Source organism: Ascaphus truei, chromosome 13, assembly GCF_040206685.1.
Source record: "Ascaphus truei isolate aAscTru1 chromosome 13, aAscTru1.hap1, whole genome shotgun sequence".
Classification (NCBI taxonomy): domain Eukaryota; kingdom Metazoa; phylum Chordata; class Amphibia; order Anura; family Ascaphidae; genus Ascaphus; species Ascaphus truei.
Window position 1 is genome coordinate 3,651,637 of NC_134495.1, and position 18,215 is coordinate 3,669,851.

An 18,215-nucleotide genomic window follows, 5' to 3' on the forward strand; every position below is an offset into this window, starting at 1 on the left:
GGGAAGACAAAATTCTTGTCTTCCCTGCTGGAGAAAGCACTGCGGCCTGATAAGGTGCGTATCTGGTGTGCGGTGCGCACGCCGCAGTGACCACTGGGGACCCGGCCTATAAGTGGCTATAGATTGTCTTTAGGTAACCTGTGTTGGAGATGAGAGTTAAAGAAAAATCCCCCTGCTTAGGGGAAGATTCACAAACCTCGGATACGTTTTATTGCTCTGCAATCCTGAGTTAACTGTCACTCAAGTCAATGACAGGTAATGTCGGATCGTACGGCTATAACCTATAATAGCAAGTGAAGGGGAATTCTGCACACAGCGAAAAGGGTTTTTGTGTTCTGTGAAAATTGAAATGTTTACTTTTTTTACTGGAAGTCTGTAATTCTCTACCTTATCAATTACTTATTGTCCTTCAACTTTATCTATTAAATAAAAGGCAGCTTCAAGCAAATGTAAGAACCACTATAGGGGAGCGCAGGGAACCCGGACTAGTAGAGAGGGGTGTGCGGGGGGGGGTGTTCCTTTGTGAGGGGGGTCTTAGGCCGAACTCACTGTCTACTTCACGACTTGGCGTGCGCGCATCCGCGTTTGTGCGCCTCTGTCTGCTGGCCAATGTGTGCTCGTCCCCAGCAGACTGAGCGACGTGACTTGTAGGCGGGACAAAGACATGGGTAGGGCGTTTCTTTTGTTACATTTCACTCATTGGCTGGCGAAATACACGTGACGCTGCTGCCGCACGAAATTACAACCTGAGTTGTCTCCCTCAAGTGCGGCAGCGTCAACGCTGTACTTCGCCGCCAGGAGTAGTTTGTAGACTGAAAACTGTCATACATCAACAGCAATGTGTGCCGAGCGTGCGCAGTTCGTGTAGCAGGCACAGTGAGCGGGGCCTTACCTTTCCTGAAGCGTCGTGTTGCTATGATGACTGACGTCAAATGACGCACCGACATCACATGTCACCATGACGCTGCTCGTCAAGGTAAGCCTTAACTTTTTTACAGGGGGTCCTAGCTACCAGCGTGCCGCCTTGGGCCCCGCAAAGCCCAAGGTCAGCCCTGAGATACACACCAGTAAGTTATCACACAAGAAAGGATTTTAAAATAATTTTTAAGGCTCATCCTTATAAATATTGTAACTTAACGATGACTGTGATTTTTACTCCCTTTATCTGTTTTTCATCTAATTTCACTTACAAGTAATTTGCCATATGACAGGCAGGGGGCGTGAATACACCCGAGCACCTTATCACAAGGCTGATCTGTGTTGTAAAGAAGAACATTTCAAGCTTTCAGAATTCATCTAAAAATACTTTACTGGTCTGATTTTTAAAAGCATAAATTAAAGCGAATTGAACTAATTAGTTCTGTCACTGCTATTAGTTCAATCTGGTACTGGAACTAAAAAAATGCCAACCTTCAAAAGGTTGTAAATATAAGCACATAGCATTGGAATTGGGTGTTCCTCCAGATTAAAAACCACATTATTTTGAGCTCCAGGGACTCCTCGAAGATACTTAGCGTGGCAACAGGCGTCCTTCAAGTGCATTTAAAATGGCTGTCCCATAGGGAGCCGCAGCGGATTAAATTGTAGCTTCCCATTGCCCCACTGGACTGATTGGGCAGCCATAGTGACAGGGAAGATAATGTAAAAAAGAGATCAGGTGGGATTGATGCTGTAAAAGTGGTGATTTTTGAGAAACTCCATTGACGAATACGAGACTGTTGATGCTAAAAATGAACAAGGCAGACTGCATGAGACACACAGACAATCAGCGAGAGTGGACATGTCTGAATATGGACTATCCTAAACAAAAGTAGTACTCACGCTCAAAAACAGTATACTGCCATGGGTGCTTAACACCGATAAATATTAGGCAATACATCCAAAATGCAGAACTCACACGATCTCGATCTGTCAATAAGGAACGCACTTCAGCAAGACCGTGAGAGTGCTGCGTTTTTCCCATTTTGGATATGGACTATGGCATTGGTTCCCAATGTTTGTTACACTGTGCCTCACGGGGGGGGGGGGGGGGGGGGGGGGGGTGGGGGGGGGGGGGGGGGGGGGGGGGGGGGTATAGCCGTCACTCACAGCGTAAACTTCCAAAGTCACACCCCACAATGCCTTGCTTCTGTGGATTGCATTGTAATTTTGGAAGCTCCTGCTGTAAATGACAGCTATCACCCCCCAATGCCAAGGTGCAATGTGGGGTCTTACGTGCGCAGTCCCCACAGGGGCTCAGGAACCTTGTTGCCTGGAATCTGCCACTGCAAATTTTAGGGAGTGAGCAAACCTAAGGCTAAGGCTAAGGCTGTTGGGAGTCAATGTGGGGGGGGGGGGGAGGGGGGCGGCGGGTGTATATATGAATACTGTGTATGAATAATTAAGACCTGACAGGTGCGGTCTGTGAGGAGGATTTACCAGGTCACTGATGAGCTGCTCCACCAAGCTGCTGTCCCCGGCCCCCCCGGGAGCACTGGCCGGCCTGGGCCTCTCTGGTTCCGGGGCTGAGCTGGGCCTCTCTGGTTTCGGGGTACAGTTGGGCCTGTCTTCCAGCAGCCTCTCTGCCAGCTCCAGGTACCGGCACCCCGCTCCGTCCCGTGGCGGAGACCCCGGGAGCCGCCTCCAGGCCGGACTGGGCCTCTCTGGTTCCGGGGTAGAGTTGGGTTTCTCTGGTTCCGGGGTAGAGTTGGGCCTGTCTCCCAGCTGCAGGTACCGGCGCCCCGCTCCGTCCCATGGCGGAGACCCCGGGAGCCGGGCCGGCGCTCTCTCACACTCCTGGCCCGGCTCCGGGCTCTCCCCGGCCCGCCTCCGTTTCAGAGAGCAGGCCGCAGCCGGGTCCCCGTGGATCTCTGCCCGCCAGCTACTGCGGAATTCATCCAGGGAGACCTGCAGGGCCATTCCACCGCACCGTCCTGGGGAGCGCGGCGGGCTCAACGGCGCTCCAGCCGGGGCACGGCCCGCCAGCCTCCCTGCCCGGCGCTCGGGTGGTAGCGCCCACCAACAAGGTCCCCGTTACCAAGGAAACGCAGAGACCATGTACCCCCCCAGTGCAGCCAGGCGATGCGGTGCAGTGACGTAAACCTTCCGGCTCAGCAACATCATCACCGAACATTGGTTCCTAGTGTAGAAACATTCCTCCCCAGTGGGACATGAATTCTGAACTCTCCCTGTGTCAGGGTAACGCGCCCCCTGTGTCAGGGTAACGCGCCCCCTGTGTCAGGGTAACGCGCCCCCTGTGTCAGGGTAACGCGCCCCCTGTGTCAGGGTAACGCGCCCCCTGTGTCAGGGTAACGCGCCCCCTGTGTCAGGGTAACGCGCCCCCTGTGTCAGGGTAACGCGCCCCCTGTGTCAGGGTAACGCGCCCCCTGTGTCAGGGTAACGCACCCCCTGTGTCAGGGTAACGCACCCCCTGTGTCAGGGAAACGCGCCCTCTGTGTCAGGGTAACGCGCCCCCTGTGTCAGGGTAACGCGCCCCCTGTGTCAGGGTAACGCGCCCCCTGTGTCAGGGTAACGCGCCCCCTGTGTCAGGGTAACGCGCCCCCTGTGTCAGGGTAACGCGCCCCCTGTGTCAGGGTAACGCGCCCCCTGTGTCAGGGTAACGCGCCCTCTGTGTCAGGTTAACGCGCCCCCTGTGTCAGGGTAACACACCCTGTGTCAGGGTAACACCCCCCTGTGTCAGGGTAACACACCCCCTGTGTCAGGGTAACACACCCCCTGTGTCAGGGTAACACACCCCCTGTGTCAGGGTAACACACCCCCTGTGTCAGGGTAACACACCCCCTGTGTCAGGGTAACACACCCCCTGTGTCAGGGTAACACACCCCCTGTGTCAGGGTAACACACCCCCTGTGCCAGGGTAAGACACCCCCTGTGTCAGGGTAACGCGCCCCCTGTGTCAGGGTAACGCGCCCCCTGTGTCAGGGTAACGCGCCCCCTGTGTCAGGGTAACGCGCCCCCTGTGTCAGGGTAACGCGCCCCCTGTGTCAGGGTAACACGCCCTCTGTGTCAGGTTAACACGCCCCCTGTGTCAGGGTAACACCCCGCTGTGTCAGGGTAACACACCCCTTGTGTCAGGGTAACACACCCCCTGTGTCAGGGTAACACACCCCCTGTGTCAGGGTAACACCCCCCCTGTGTCAGGGTAACACACCCCCTGTGTCAGGGTAACACACCCCCTGTGTCAGGGTAACACGCCCTCTGTGTCAGGGTAACACGCCCTCTGTGTCAGGGTAACACGCCCCCTGTATCAGGGTAACACACCCCCTGTGTCAGGGTAATAGGGTAACACACCCCCTGTGTCAGGGTAACACACCCTGTGTCAGGGTAACACACCCCCTGTGTCAGGGTAACACATGCCCTGTGTCAGGGTAACACGCCCCCTGTGTCAGGGTAACACACCCCCTGTGTCAGGGTAACACACCCCCTGTGTCAGGGTAACACACCCTCTGTGTCAGGGTAACACGCCCTCTGTGTCAGGGTAACACACCCCCTGTGTCAGGGTAACACGCCCCCTGTGTCAGGGTAACACACCCCCTGTGTCAGGGTAACAGGGTAACACCCCCCCTGTGTCAGGGTAACACACGCCCCCTGTGTCAGGGTAACACGCCCCCTGTGTCAGGGTAACACGCCCCCTGTGTCAGGGTAACACGCCCCCTGTGTCAGGGTAACACACCCCCTGTGTCAGGGTAACACACCCCTGTGTCAGGGTAACACACCCTCTGTGTCAGGGTAACACACCCTCTGTGTCAGGGTAACACACCCTGTGTCAGGGTAACACACCCTCTGTGTCAGGGTAACACACCCTCTGTGTCAGGGTAACACACCCCCTGTGTCACGGTAACACACCCCCTGTGTCAGAGTAACAAACACCCTGTGTCAGGGTAACACACACCCTGTGTCAGGGTAACACGCCCTCTGTGTCAGGGTAACACGCCCTCTGTGTCAGGGTAACGCGCCCCCTGTGTCAGGGTAACGTGCCCCCTGTGTCAGGGTAACGCGCCCCCTGTGTCAGGGTAACACCCCCCCTGTGTCAGGGTTACACGCCCCCTGTGTCAGGGTAACGCGCCCCCTGTGTTAGGGTAACGCACCCCCTGTGTCAGGGTAACGCGCCCTCTGTGTCAGGGTAACGCGCCCCCTGTGTCAGGGTAACGCGCCCCCTGTGTCAGGGTAACGCGCCCCCTGTGTCAGGGTAACGCACCCCCTGTGTCAGGGTAACACGCCCCCTGTGTCAGGGTAACACACCCCCTGTGTCAGGGTAACACACCCTCTGTGTCAGGGTAACACACCCTCTGTGTCAGGGTAACACACCCTGTGTCAGGGTAACACACCCCCTGTGTCAGGGTAACACACCCCCTGTGTCAGAGTAACACACCCCCTGTGTCAGGGTAACAATAATATAATTACACAGGTCCAACGTTTCGATCCACACCACGGGATCTTCCTCAGGGGGGTGTGCAGAGAACCACAGACAGCGGATCCTACCAGCTCTGCGTTACGCATGCGCCATGCGGTCTCCTAGGCAACCGGGATGCTTTCTCTATTGCACAACGGGCCGTGACTCAGCGCGGTGATTGGATCTTGCTCAGCTGTGGTGTATGTGCCATTATGATGTGGCTCACCTGCATTTCCGTGCGCTTTGCTTAATTATTTGATTGATTGTTGGGTTTGTCTAGCACTTGGGATAGGATATATAATTATCTCACTGTCTGTGGTTCTCTGAACACCCCCTGAGGAAGATCCCTTTGTGTGGATTGAAACGTTGGGCCTATGTAATTATATTATTGGATACATTTTTTTTGCTAAAATCACCGGGTGCTGTCACCTTCTTTGCATCCATTTTGCTGGTAAAGTATGCTATATTTGTGTTATGGCCTTAGCACCAGGCTATTATTTGCTCATACAGGAGTGCCAGTGACTGTTTTCTCTTACAGAGTAATATAAATATAATAAATTAGGTTATAAAAATATATATATACTTAGTCCATCGAGTTCAACCGTTGTTAAATTCTAATCGGGCAAGATAATTATCCTATATTAATAGTCCTATTGATCCAGAGATGAGCAGATAAAAAATAGTGAAACATTTGCCGATTATTCCCTTCCTGACTCCAGTAATAAGATTTCTCCTCTCCACCCTTCCTATAACTTATTTGGCATATCCCTGTAAGCTTTTCCTTTCTAAAAAGCATCCCATCCTTTGTGTAACGCCATAACCGGTCGGGTGCTAAAGTGCTATGTTGTTTTTATTCCCTTTTTTTAAAGAGTTTTTATCTTTTATCTTCAGAGCAGTCTGTGGGTTACTGATTGTGAATTCTGCCGTCCTTTTCATTGTACAGTCAGACACAGGGTACGGATATCAATGCACAGCAGCAGATTCTATATGGAGACGAGTCGGTATCCCGGAAGAGCGTTTTCGTCGCATGGAGGAGGGGTCTGCCCGCATTCTATTTCTGCAGCCACGCAGGACAGCGGCAAAAATACCCCGCGATATATAACAAAACGCAAACTGGATTCAGATAAGTGGTTTACTATTTACACAGACGTCTATATTAGTTTCTTAAAGCGTGTGGCGGTCAATTTGTTTTTCCTTCCCTTAATTGGCAACAAATATTTTCTGCTGGAATAACGTTAGTGACATAAATAAAAGGGATATGAAAGGTGAGAGGACATTATTTTGATTGAATCTTACAATGTAAAGATAAAAGACTATTTTATTTTAATATTATAAACTAAACTTCGTTCATCGCTTGTGGTATCACATATTTGTAGGGTTGCCAGGTGGCTTCTCCAAAACTACTGGACACAACGGTGAAAGGTCCGACACACCCACACACACTCACAGTTCCCTAGCACCAGCCCCGCTCTCTCCCTACTCGGGGAAATCCTGCTGCCCCCCCCCCCAAGCCGGTCTGGTCACTATTCCCAGAGTGGCAATACTGGTATACACACATACATGTCCAGTATTAACTTCCATTTTTTACTGGACAGAGTATCCCAATACAGGACAGTCCGGTTCAATACTGGACACCTGGCAACCCTACTATTTCCTTTGTGTCACTAACTTTATTCTAACATGAAAATGGAGGGAACAGCTGAACACTCAAATATTCTAGAATAAGATGCTGATCTTTCTCAGAGGGGGATAACATTACAGCCCTGTCAAGACATACAGTAAGCAATGTGTGTGACTCTCACACATTAGGGTTCAGTCTCACGCAGAATGAGGTAAATCTCACACAGAAGACCCAAAGACCCATTGTGCTATAACCACACCCTATCACATCATAAACCCTGCCCAATTTCATCTTACCACCCCCCCATTGTGTCATAACCCCACCCCTCAAATCATAAACCCCCCTTCTTGGCACAACCTCGCCCGCTAGCGTTGTTACCCCGTCCCTGATAAACTCTGAATCCCCTGCTGCAGGTATGTATGTATGTATGTATGTATGTCTTTATTTATATACCGCCATTAATGGACAGCAGTAATACACATTGCAATCATACAGATAACAGACCATGGGAATAAGTGCTTTAGACATAAGTAACATTTAGGAAAAGGAGTCTCTGCCCAGAAGAGCTTACAATCTAATTGGTAAGTTGGAATAACGTACAGAGACAGTAGGAGGGCGTTCTGGTAAGTGCGTCTGCAAGGGACCAAGGTTTATGTATGAGGTGTATAGTATCAGCCACGGAGCTACCCATATGCTTCATTAAGCAGGTGGGTCTTAAAGGTGGATAGAGAGGGTGCAAGTCGGATATTGAGGGGAAGGGCATTCCAGAGGTGCGGGGCAGTCAGTGAGAAAGGTTTAAGACGGGAGAGTGCTTTAGATACAAAGGGGGTAGAAAGAAGACATCCTTGAGCAGAACGCAGGAGCCGGGATGGTGCATAGCGAGAAATTAGGGCTGAGATGTAGGGAGGAAGAGTGTAAAGTTTTAAAAGTGAGGAGGAAAATTGAGTGTGAGATGCGGGATATGATCGGAAGCCAGGAGAGGGATTTCAGGAGGTGAGACGCGGAGACAGATTTAGGAAAGAGTAGAGTGATTCTGGCAGCAGCGCAAATCTCATGCAATGTGAGACCCCCTTCTCACGCTCAGGAGTGGGAAACCCTTGACATCTCTGCCATTAATGGTTATTTTGGTGTGTTTCAGAGGGAGGACATGAGGAAAACTCCCTTGCAATGAGGGTCAAATAAGAGTTATAGCGCCTTGGCTGCCCCTACAAAGCAATATTCTGTATCAGATTGAGTTCATTGAACACTCACTAATCCCATCTGCTTCTCTTGTGCCTGCCACAGTTAATCTTTTGACCCTCCCCATCTGCTGGAAGGCTGTCCTGTGCCTCGTCTGCAGACTCTACGGCCCATAGTACTAAGTCGTGCTGAGCTGTAAGGCACCTTACTGAACATTCACTTAAATGGACTGTAAGGTGTCTTAATCCTACTACCTTCCACTCACGGACTCTCCCTCTACCAACGCCAAGCTCCAGTTCCACGTGACGTTTCATGCCTAGCTATAGATACCAAATGCCCCAGTAATTAGCGGTGTCAGTAGATGGCGATATTTGATGTATTTAATACTGTACTTAAGCATGTTCAGTAAATTCCTCTTTGATCTTCTATAGTAACCTGTAAGTACCGTGGAAAGTGGCAGGCGCAGGACAATGTAAATGCTTAGTGATAGGGAATCCCTTTATACAATGTATTGGTGTAAGTTACATTGATCAGTGCTCCCCTGTGCTGCTGTAGCTATGCATCAAAAAGCAACGTGAATGTTTACAAAAAATAAAGCAATGAATGAATAATTAACAATGTAAGCAGACAGAAACACTTAAAAGCAGAAAGGTAATTAAACTGATTGATCAGACTGCTGAATATAATAATGGACTTTATGTCTGAGATACACTGAGCGTGTTCAGGACCCAGATATATTATATGCCGTGTTATGTTGTTTCTTTCCATTCCTCGCACCATTGTTTTCTAGAAAGCTTGTTGCTTTTTCAGGTTCTCCTCTAACAAAGTATCAAAAAGGCTTTCAAGGGGGCGCATGCGCGGCGTGAATGAGGGAGGAAGCGTCCTAAGGGCCGTTCTATAGAGGGCACGCTTGCTGCGCGCGCGGCAGTTATAGTTGGCTGTGGTTAGTCAGCCTTCCTATAAAGGCAGCTGAAGCAAAGGACCGGAACTGACCTGATCGGTCCAAAAACTCAAGTATCACTCTTGCGAGTGTCCCAGCTATGCACAAATGCCCTTAAGAGGCAAAGGAAGGAGACCCGGCGGCCAAGAAATCTGAAGTGAACAATTTCTTCAAGAGGAGCGAGAGCGGATCCAAAATGGCGGAGCCTAGTGCAGCCGCCCACGAGGTGGAATCGGAGACCGCCAGAGAGCAGCAGTCAATAAGCAGCGGGAGATCGCTCAGTGGGGATGGATGTGGGGACCTATATTATAACATGAAAAAACTATTTCAATCAGAGCTACAGGGAGTGCCCAAAGAAATATATAGAGAGGTCAAATAACCTGGAGACAATTGAGAGCAAGACAGATGTGCTCATACAGAGAGTAACCACACGGTGAGAAGCCTGGAGGAGGGTAAGCAAATGATTGAGGAGCGAAAGGGTAAGGGGGAAGATTTGGACAATATGTCTCGCAGGAGCACTGCCGCATAAAAGGCATTTCGGAAGAAGAGGGCAACTTAAAAACGTACCTGCACCGTCTGTTTGAACAACTGATACCTGACGCGGAAATGTTCCACCTTGATAGAGCTTACTGTACACTATGGCAGAAACCCAGAGAGGGTGAGCAGCCAAGGGATGGGGTGGTAAAGTTTCATTATTTTAGGACCAAAGAAGGCATAAGTTAGAGTTGGAGGATCATACAGTACCTCCCAGAGTTTTCCGGACCTGTCTTTGGTTTCGCTGTCCAGAAGGTAAGAAATGAAACTCATTATGGAAAGAAATATTCAAAAGAAAATGAAATATAAATGGGGATTTCCCTTCAGGCTTATAGTGACTAGCAGAAGGGCAGCAAAGATCAGCGAGGGCGCCTCGCGAGGGGTTTGCTATCCTGAAGGAGTTGGGCCTACCCACGCCATTGCTCAGAGCAATTCACCTGGCAGGAATATACAGCCCATGCAGACGATGTATCACACAGCACAGAAAACCAGATTGTCACGTAGGGTGTCCAGGTATCCAGTATGGAACCGAACTGTCCTGTATTCGGACACTCCAGTAAAAAAATAGCGGTAATACTGGACATGTATGTGTATACCGGTATTACGTTCTGGACATGTATGTGTATACCGGTATTACCTCTCAGGACATAGTGACGTGAGGGCCACGTAGACCTGCAAAACCCGCTGGGTAGGTGAGTGCGTTATCGGACAACACTTGAGTACTATGCGGTAACGGGGGCACATTATTATTGATCACAGGGTATCAATGTATTCCTGCATAGCTACATTCTTTTGCCTTCCCACAAAAAATGTTTTTGGTTATGTTGGACTGTTATGGGTTGAGATTTCCCGAAAATGTTGATGAAAATATGAAATAGACGCTATGATAACTAGATGAGCCTGTAACACTTGAGGTTCCACAGTAAGAACCATATAACGTCAGTCTGAGTTGTCAAATGGGCCTAGAAAAAGATGGACCAGTTTATTAAATTAAGTTAGATCCATCAGAAATACAGTTCTTCCCTGTATATCTTATAGCACAATACCTGAGCAATGATACCTAAACAAATTAACCCAGACATCCCCAAACACCCCGTGGTATCCCCTATGTCTGGGACCAGAGTCTCTGACACTCTATGTCCTGAGCATACTGTACCTCCCCCTTTATTCCCCTCCTCCCCTCCCCATCCCCCAAATAACATATCGTTCCCCCATTACTTGTGGCTTCAAACAGAGGAATGAAGTCTCCATGCAAAGCATTTCACAAAGATTTCTACGTTTCATATGAGTTCACAAAAGGTTTTATAAATGTCCATAAGATAATAACTCACAACGTTCAAGAATTCAATAGCCCAAGAAAACACATAATGGCGTGCATGGATTACAAAACACTAGGCACTGGCATTTTATTCTTACATGCGACGCACTTTCGTGTCAGGCCAAGGCCAAACTATCCAGACAAACACTTTTCACAAGTGTTTACATCTACGGTACATCGTTCGCGGGGAAAAAAAAGATGCGACAAGAAAGGCAGATTTATCCTTTTATTAGGCACTATGAGCAATGTCCGGCCACGCTGGCCTATATCTACGCTCCCTGTATTCAAGCACAAGCTTTCTTTCATGGATTCTTTGAGACCCTGGGGAAAATACAGAAAGGGAAATTAATAGTGGCAGGGGTATGAATATGGCTCTAGATAAGGTAATGGATCCAGAACATAGCAGTTAGTCACGCAGGCATCTAAAACAAAGGGAAATAAGACCAACTTTTTAAACATTTGAATCACTTATTGCTGCTGTTGGATGTCTGGAGGGGGCTCATCCAAAGGAGAGGCACTATACTTTTTTTTCCAAACCTCATAAGACCTACTCGAGAATCGATTTTATGTTTTTATCGACTCCAGTACCTTCCCGCAGGTTTCCAGTACTAAAATATACCCCGTTGCTTGGTCAGACCATGCACAAGTAGAAATCACACTGGAAGCATGGAGTAGACCCCCCCCCCCCCCCCGCACTCTTTCTCCGGAGATTCAATAATTCCCTTCTGGTGGTCCCAGAGATCGGAGGTAAATCAGCGTCAAATAGGAAAATAAATAGATTGAAAGCAATTCCAAAATGGAAGGTGAAGGTGGCTGACCTGGAAAGTCGTAGCAAGCAGAGGTATGACACTGCAGTGGCCAAACATTGGAAAACACCAGAAGAGATCTGGAGATTTTACTGACGGAACAGGCGGAAAAGGCATTGCGCTGGACAGGGCATATATACTACCAGATGGGCAATAAATCAGATACCATGCTGGCCCGGAAGCTGAGTGATAAATAGAGCGATCATCATATTTTAGCAATAAGACTCAGGCCAGGATAGATCTCTCATAGCCTAGAACCCATAATGGCCAAATCCCATAGATTTTACAGTGACCTTTAGGATGGTCGCAAAACTCAGAGCAACAAGAAAACTAGGGCCGAGAGTACAGATGGGGGAACCGGTACATATCCGTTCCCTGGATTTTTCCTAATTTGCCATTCAAAATCTATAATCCGCCGACGGATTGTCACAGTTTCAATCTAAGCGGAGGAATCCAAACCGCCATTCGATACAAACCGTAAATATATTGTCGGTGTTTAAAAAAAAAAAGCCACAAAAGGCGAATTGCCATTTCTGAGACTGATCCGCTGAAATCCGCGAACCAAAGGTGGATCCAAATCCACCCCAAAGATTCCCCCATCTCCAGTCGAGAGGGTGCAATTCTTTAAAGGTTGCAATTTGCCACGGGCCACTCCAAATGAATTGCAATATCTAAACGGGTTTGTATGGATGAAGAGATGATTGGAGTTCTTAAAGCCAAATAAGCCCCCCGGCCCGACAGTTTCTCAGGCCTTTATTACAGAAGATTTGCTGCTGAGAGAGCTCCCCATCTAATTAAATAATTTAACAGCTTCATAGATTGTGAAAATATCCCGCTACAAGCTAAGATCACACTTATACATAAGCAAGGGAAAGATATGAGGGATTGTAAGGGGTACAGACCAATCTCGCTCTTTAATACCGACATTAACATTTTAGCTACAATTCTGGCAATTAGATTAAGTACAATGCTTCCCAGGCTCGTACAGCCGGACCAGGCGGGGTTTATCCCGAATAGGCAGGCCCCAGATAATATTTGTAGGATGACCAACCTGGTGCACATAGCGCAGGCTAACAAGATTCCACCTATGCTCCTAACCCTGGACATAGAAAAAGCCTTCGCCTGGGTTGACCGGTCCTATCTATTTACTACACTGGGAGCTTTCCGGATAGGAGGTAACCTCCTCGCGTGGTGCATCTTCTCTGCACCTCACCAGCAGCGTTAATTATAAATGCAGGGTACACATCGGATCTAGTCCAGATTAGAAATGGTACGAGACAGGGGTGTTCGTTGTCACCTCTGTTATTTTCTCTGACGAGAGAACCTTTGGCCATGGGCATCAGGGGAGATCCCAATTTTGGTTGGGACCAGGAGTACAAGCTGAGCCTGTTTGCGGATTACATCCTACTTTCCATACGTCAAGCCATGACTTCGTTATCAAACCTCTTAAGAATTCTTAATAAATTTGAAAAGATCTCGGGCCTAAAGATAAATAATAATGAATCTGAAGCCTTAAATATACATTTGCCATAAAATCGTGTGAAACTTCTGTTTCTTCATTTTGATTTTGACTGGAAGAGTGATTATTTGGCCTACGTGGGTGTTAAAATAACGAAGTCCTTTGATTCCATGTATATTGCTAACTTCCCAAACGTATAAAAAGTTTTAAAAAAAAGACATGGAGGAGTGGTCCAAATATTACATTTCTTGGCTGGGTAGAATTGCAGCTGTGAGAATGACCCCCCCTACTTTGGATTTTATACTTACACAGGACCCTCCCTATACCTATCAAGATGAAAGATATGAGCGATCTACAGAAAGGTTTCGACAAGTTAATTTGGAATAATAAAAAACCCTGTATCACATTTCATATCTTAGACCAAAACTGGAAGGAGGACTAGCAGTGCCACACATCAACACATATTATTTGGTGGCTCAGATGGTAGCCTGGCTTTCAGAGCCTGGGTCTAAATAGAAACAACATTTTTAAAAGCCACGCCCATTGATTCTGTGGCCTGGATACCAAAGGTGCACAGGGAGGTAGATGAAAACCTTCTCCATACCACCAGACATTCACTACGGTTGTGGGATAGAGTGGGCATTAAACATGGTCTGACTACTTCAGGATCCCCCAAGCTGCCTTTGTTTAACAACCCAATGTTTAAACCAGGTTGTGCCTCCGATAGACACCAATAGTGGACAAAAGCGTATCGTAAAAATTGGAGACATGTTATTCGGATCTGTGGTCAAATCTCACTCGCAAATGCAGGAGATGTATCAGATACCTAATTTGGAATTGTTTAGGTACATCCAAGGTAAGCATTTCCTAAATCAACATCTAACTAATAACAAAATCACCACTCATTTTGAAGAGATATGTCTTTCCAACCCATTATGTAAGGGCTTGATCTCCATATTGACCCAGACCCTCCTACCCCCCTGTATGGATAATCCCCAAATTATATTAAACATTGGGTTGAAGACCTGGGTGAACCCCTGGACCCGGACACATGGGAAATTATTTGGTAAGCAGTATCTGCCATCTCTACAAATGCAAATATCAAAGAGAATGCATATAAAGTATTGTATAGTTGGTATCTCACACCCAATAGGCTTAACACAATTTTATTTAAAAAAAAAAAAACTCTTCCCCTGAGAGAGGGGCACAATGTTCCATATATGATGGGAATGCCCATTGGTGGCGGGGCTCTGGTCGGAAGTCTCTGCACTGTTGAATAGGATATTGGGAGTAGAAGTGGGGCTAGACCCTGTCAAGGAGGATACTGGTTGGTCTGGCCCCCAGGCTGGCAGGGCTGCTGGGACCAGCTGGGACTCACACCCAGGCACAGGATTGCCACGAGGGCCAACAAGCTGCTGGACGGAGCGGATTACACAAGGAACCGGTGTTCCAATCCTGCTGCCGGAATTACCTGGAAACCCTTGGAGGGATACCCCAGCAACTAACAGATAATGACTTGTATTGCTCATTAAAAAAAAGGGAAGGATGGTGTATGGATAGCGCTAATAAGAATGAGTAAATAGTGTTCTCTCTAAGGGGAAAAAACCCCCTAATGTGGTACTAAGCTGCCTGGTGGAAACTGATTAGTACAAATCAGATTGGGACATGGAAACAATAAGAGATACCGGCGCCTTACGAGTCCAATGTAATGATTGTCATGGAAGTCCAAAACGTGCGAAAAAACGTCCAAAGGAGCAATCCTTCAATTCCTAGACCGTCGGATGATCAGATACGACTTTCTCCGTGCGTTGCGTGATATAAAATAGAAAAAAGAAAAATATAGTGCAACACAGCCAACATATGATGGGTTACTCAATAACAATACCTAACACACCTACATGACAATACAAAACACACAAGACAAACATAGGAAATACAATAGCAAGGCTGAAAATAAAAGCTGATTTAATACAAATTAAAACAATATAAAATTGAAAATAAGCGAATGACAGAGAGACTGCCAATCCGGTGGAGTAAAACCGAAGCCCTACTCACAGGATGGCTGATGCAAACAGGCAGTGGATATCGGGTGTGGTGAGATGTAAGTCCTCCTCTGGCTGCACAGTGGCGTTCACCGGCGTGATCCTGTGCTTCCCCGTGTTACGTATTCCTCAGGCGGATGTTACGTCACTGGTGGGCGGGCCTTGGGTGGGGCTTACAAAAAAGCTTGACTGACGAGAGGAACGCTCTAGTTTTGGATTAGAAGCAGGAAGCATAGTCCCCCTCAAGGTACTTTATTGGCGCAGGAGAGGAGCGGGCAGTACTGTATATATCAGCGCAGGAGAGGAGCGGGCAGTACTGTATGTATCAGCGCAGGAGAGGAGCGGGTAGTACTGTATGTATCAGCGCAGGAGAGGAGCGGGCAGTACTGTATTTATCAGCGCAGGAGAGGAGCGGGCAGTACTGTATATATCAGCGCAGGAGAGGAGCGGGCAGTACTGTATGTATCAGCGAAGGAGAGGAGCGGGCAGTACTGTATGTATCAGCGCAGGAGAGGAGCGGGCAGTACTGTATGTATCAGCGCAGGAGAGGAGCGGGCAGTACTGTATGTATCAGCACAGGAGAGGAACGGGCAGTACTCTATGTATCAGTGCAGGAGAGGAGCGGGCAGTACTGTATGTATCAGCACAGGAGAGGAGCGGGCAGTACTGTATGTATCAGCACAGGAGAGGAGCGGGCAGTACTGTATGTATCAGCACAGGAGAGGAGCGGGCAGTACTGTATGTATCAGCGCAGGAGAGGAGCGGGCAGTACTGTATGTATCAGCGCAGGAGGGGAGCGGGCAGTACAGTATTTATCAGCGCAGGAGAGGAGCGGGCAGTACTGTATGTATCAGCACAGGTAGAAGAATGTATGCATAGAGGAAAGGGTGGTATTTTCCAGTACTGTATGTATCAGCGCAGGAGAGGAGCGGGCAGTACTGTATGTATCAGCACAGGAGAGGAGCGGGCAGTACTGTATGTATCAGCGCAGGAGAGGAGCGGGCAGTACTGTATGTATCAGCGCAGGAGGGGAGCGGGCAGTACAGTATTTATCAGCGCAGGAGAGGAGCGGGCAGTACTGTATGTATCAGCACAGGTAGAAGAATGTATGCATAGAGGAAAGGGTGGTATTTTCCAGTACTGTATGTATCAGCGCAGGAGAGGAGCGGGCAGTACTGTATGTATCAGCGCAGGAGAGGAGCGGGCAGTACTGTATCGGCGCAGGAGAGGAGTGGGCAGTACTGTATATATCAGCGCAGGAGAGGAGCGGGCAGTACTGTATATATCAGCGCAGGAGAGGAGTGGGCAGTACTGTATGTATCAGCGCAGGAGGGGAGCGGGCAGTACAGTATTTATCAGCGCAGGAGAGGAGCGGGCAGTACTGTATGTATCAGCACAGGTAGAAGAATGTATGCATAGAGGAAAGGGTGGTATTTTCCAGTACTGTATGTATCAGCGCAGGAGAGGAGCGGGCAGTACTGTATGTATCAGCGCAGGAGAGGAGCGGGCAGTACTGTATGTATCAGTGCAGGAGAGGAGCGGGCAGTACTGTATATATCAGCGCAGGAGAGGAGCGGGCAGTACTGTATGTATCAGCACAGGAGAGGAGCGGGCAGTACTGTATGTATCAGCGCAGGAGAGGAGCGGGCAGTACTGTATGTATCAGTGCAGGAGAGGAGCGGGCAGTACTGTATTTATCAGCGCAGGAGAGGAGCGGGCAGTACTGTATGTATCAGCACAGGAGAGGAGCGGGCAGTACTGTATGTATCAGCGCAGGAGAGGAGCGGGCAGTACTGTATGTATCAGTGCAGGAGAGGAGCGGGCAGTACTGTATTTATCAGCGCAGGAGAGGAGCGGGCAGTACTGTATGTATCAGCGCAGGAGAGGAGCGGGCAGTACTGTATGTATCAGCGCAGGAGAGGAGCGGGCAGTACTGTATTTATCAGTGCAGGAGAGGAGCGGGCAGTACTGTATGTATCAGCGCAGGAGAGGAACAGGCAGTACTCTATGTATCAGCACAGGAGAGGAGCGGGCAGTACTGTATGTATCAGCACAGGAGAGGAGCGGGCAGTACTGTATGTATCAGCAAAGGAGAGGAGCGGGCAGTACTGTATGTATCAGCACAGGAGAGGAGCGGGCAGTACTGTATGTATCAGTGCAGGAGAGGAGCGGGCAGTACTGTATGTATCAGCACAGGAGAGGAGCGGGCAGTACTGTATGTATCAGTGCAGGAGAGGAGCTGGCAGTACTGTATGTATCAGTGCAGGAGAGGAGCGGGCAGTACTCTATGTATCAGTGCAGGAGAGGAGCGGGCAGTACTGTATGTATCAGCAAAGGAGAGGAGTGGCAGTACTGTATGTATCAGCACAGGAGAGGAGCGGGCAGTACTGTATGTATCAGCACAGAAGGGGAGCGGGCAGTACTGTATGTATCAGCGCAGGAGAGGAGCGGGCAGTACTGTATGTATCAGCGCAGGAGGGGAGCGGGCAGTACAGTATTTATCAGCGCAGGAGAGGAGCGGGCAGTACTGTATGTATCAGTGCAGGAGAGGAGCAGTCAGTACTGTATGTATCAGCGCAGGAGAGGAGCGGGCAGTACTGTATGTATCAGCGCAGGTAGAAGAATGTATGCATAGAGGAAAGGGTGGTATTTTCTTGTCCCCTAAGGATACTCTGTCTGTTCCTGGAGACCTGACAGGCTCGGCCAGAAGCATGGGAGCCTGCACAGGGCCTCTTCATAATTCTGAAGCCAACTTCCCATGCTTCCAGAATGGGAAACCTGTGGTCCACTTGTATAATACAGTGTAAGTGAGCTGGAAAGCTAATGCTTCGCTATAGCCTTATTATTCTTGTGTGTGCCCATACCTAGATATATGTACAGTATCAAGGCTTTGATGCATAGACAGTCATTTCAAATGTTCTGCT

The 18,215-nt window shown here is 48.8% G+C and overlaps 1 protein-coding gene across 2 annotated transcripts in view; it reads right to left on the reverse strand.

Annotated features, from left to right (window-relative positions):
• Positions 1-3,176, reverse strand: part of FBXW8 (F-box and WD repeat domain containing 8) — a 61,358-nt gene extending 58,182 nt beyond the window's left edge. The window contains exon 1 of one of the 2 annotated variants that reach the window (XM_075568111.1): positions 2,419-3,176. In XM_075568111.1, coding sequence (XP_075424226.1) covers positions 2,419-2,898 — 480 coding nt within the window. In that variant the 5' untranslated portion in view covers positions 2,899-3,176. The remainder of the gene's footprint in view (positions 1-2,418) is intronic. The other variant, XM_075568110.1, reaches the window with a different exon arrangement.
• Between the last annotated feature and the right edge of the window lie 15,039 nt (positions 3,177-18,215).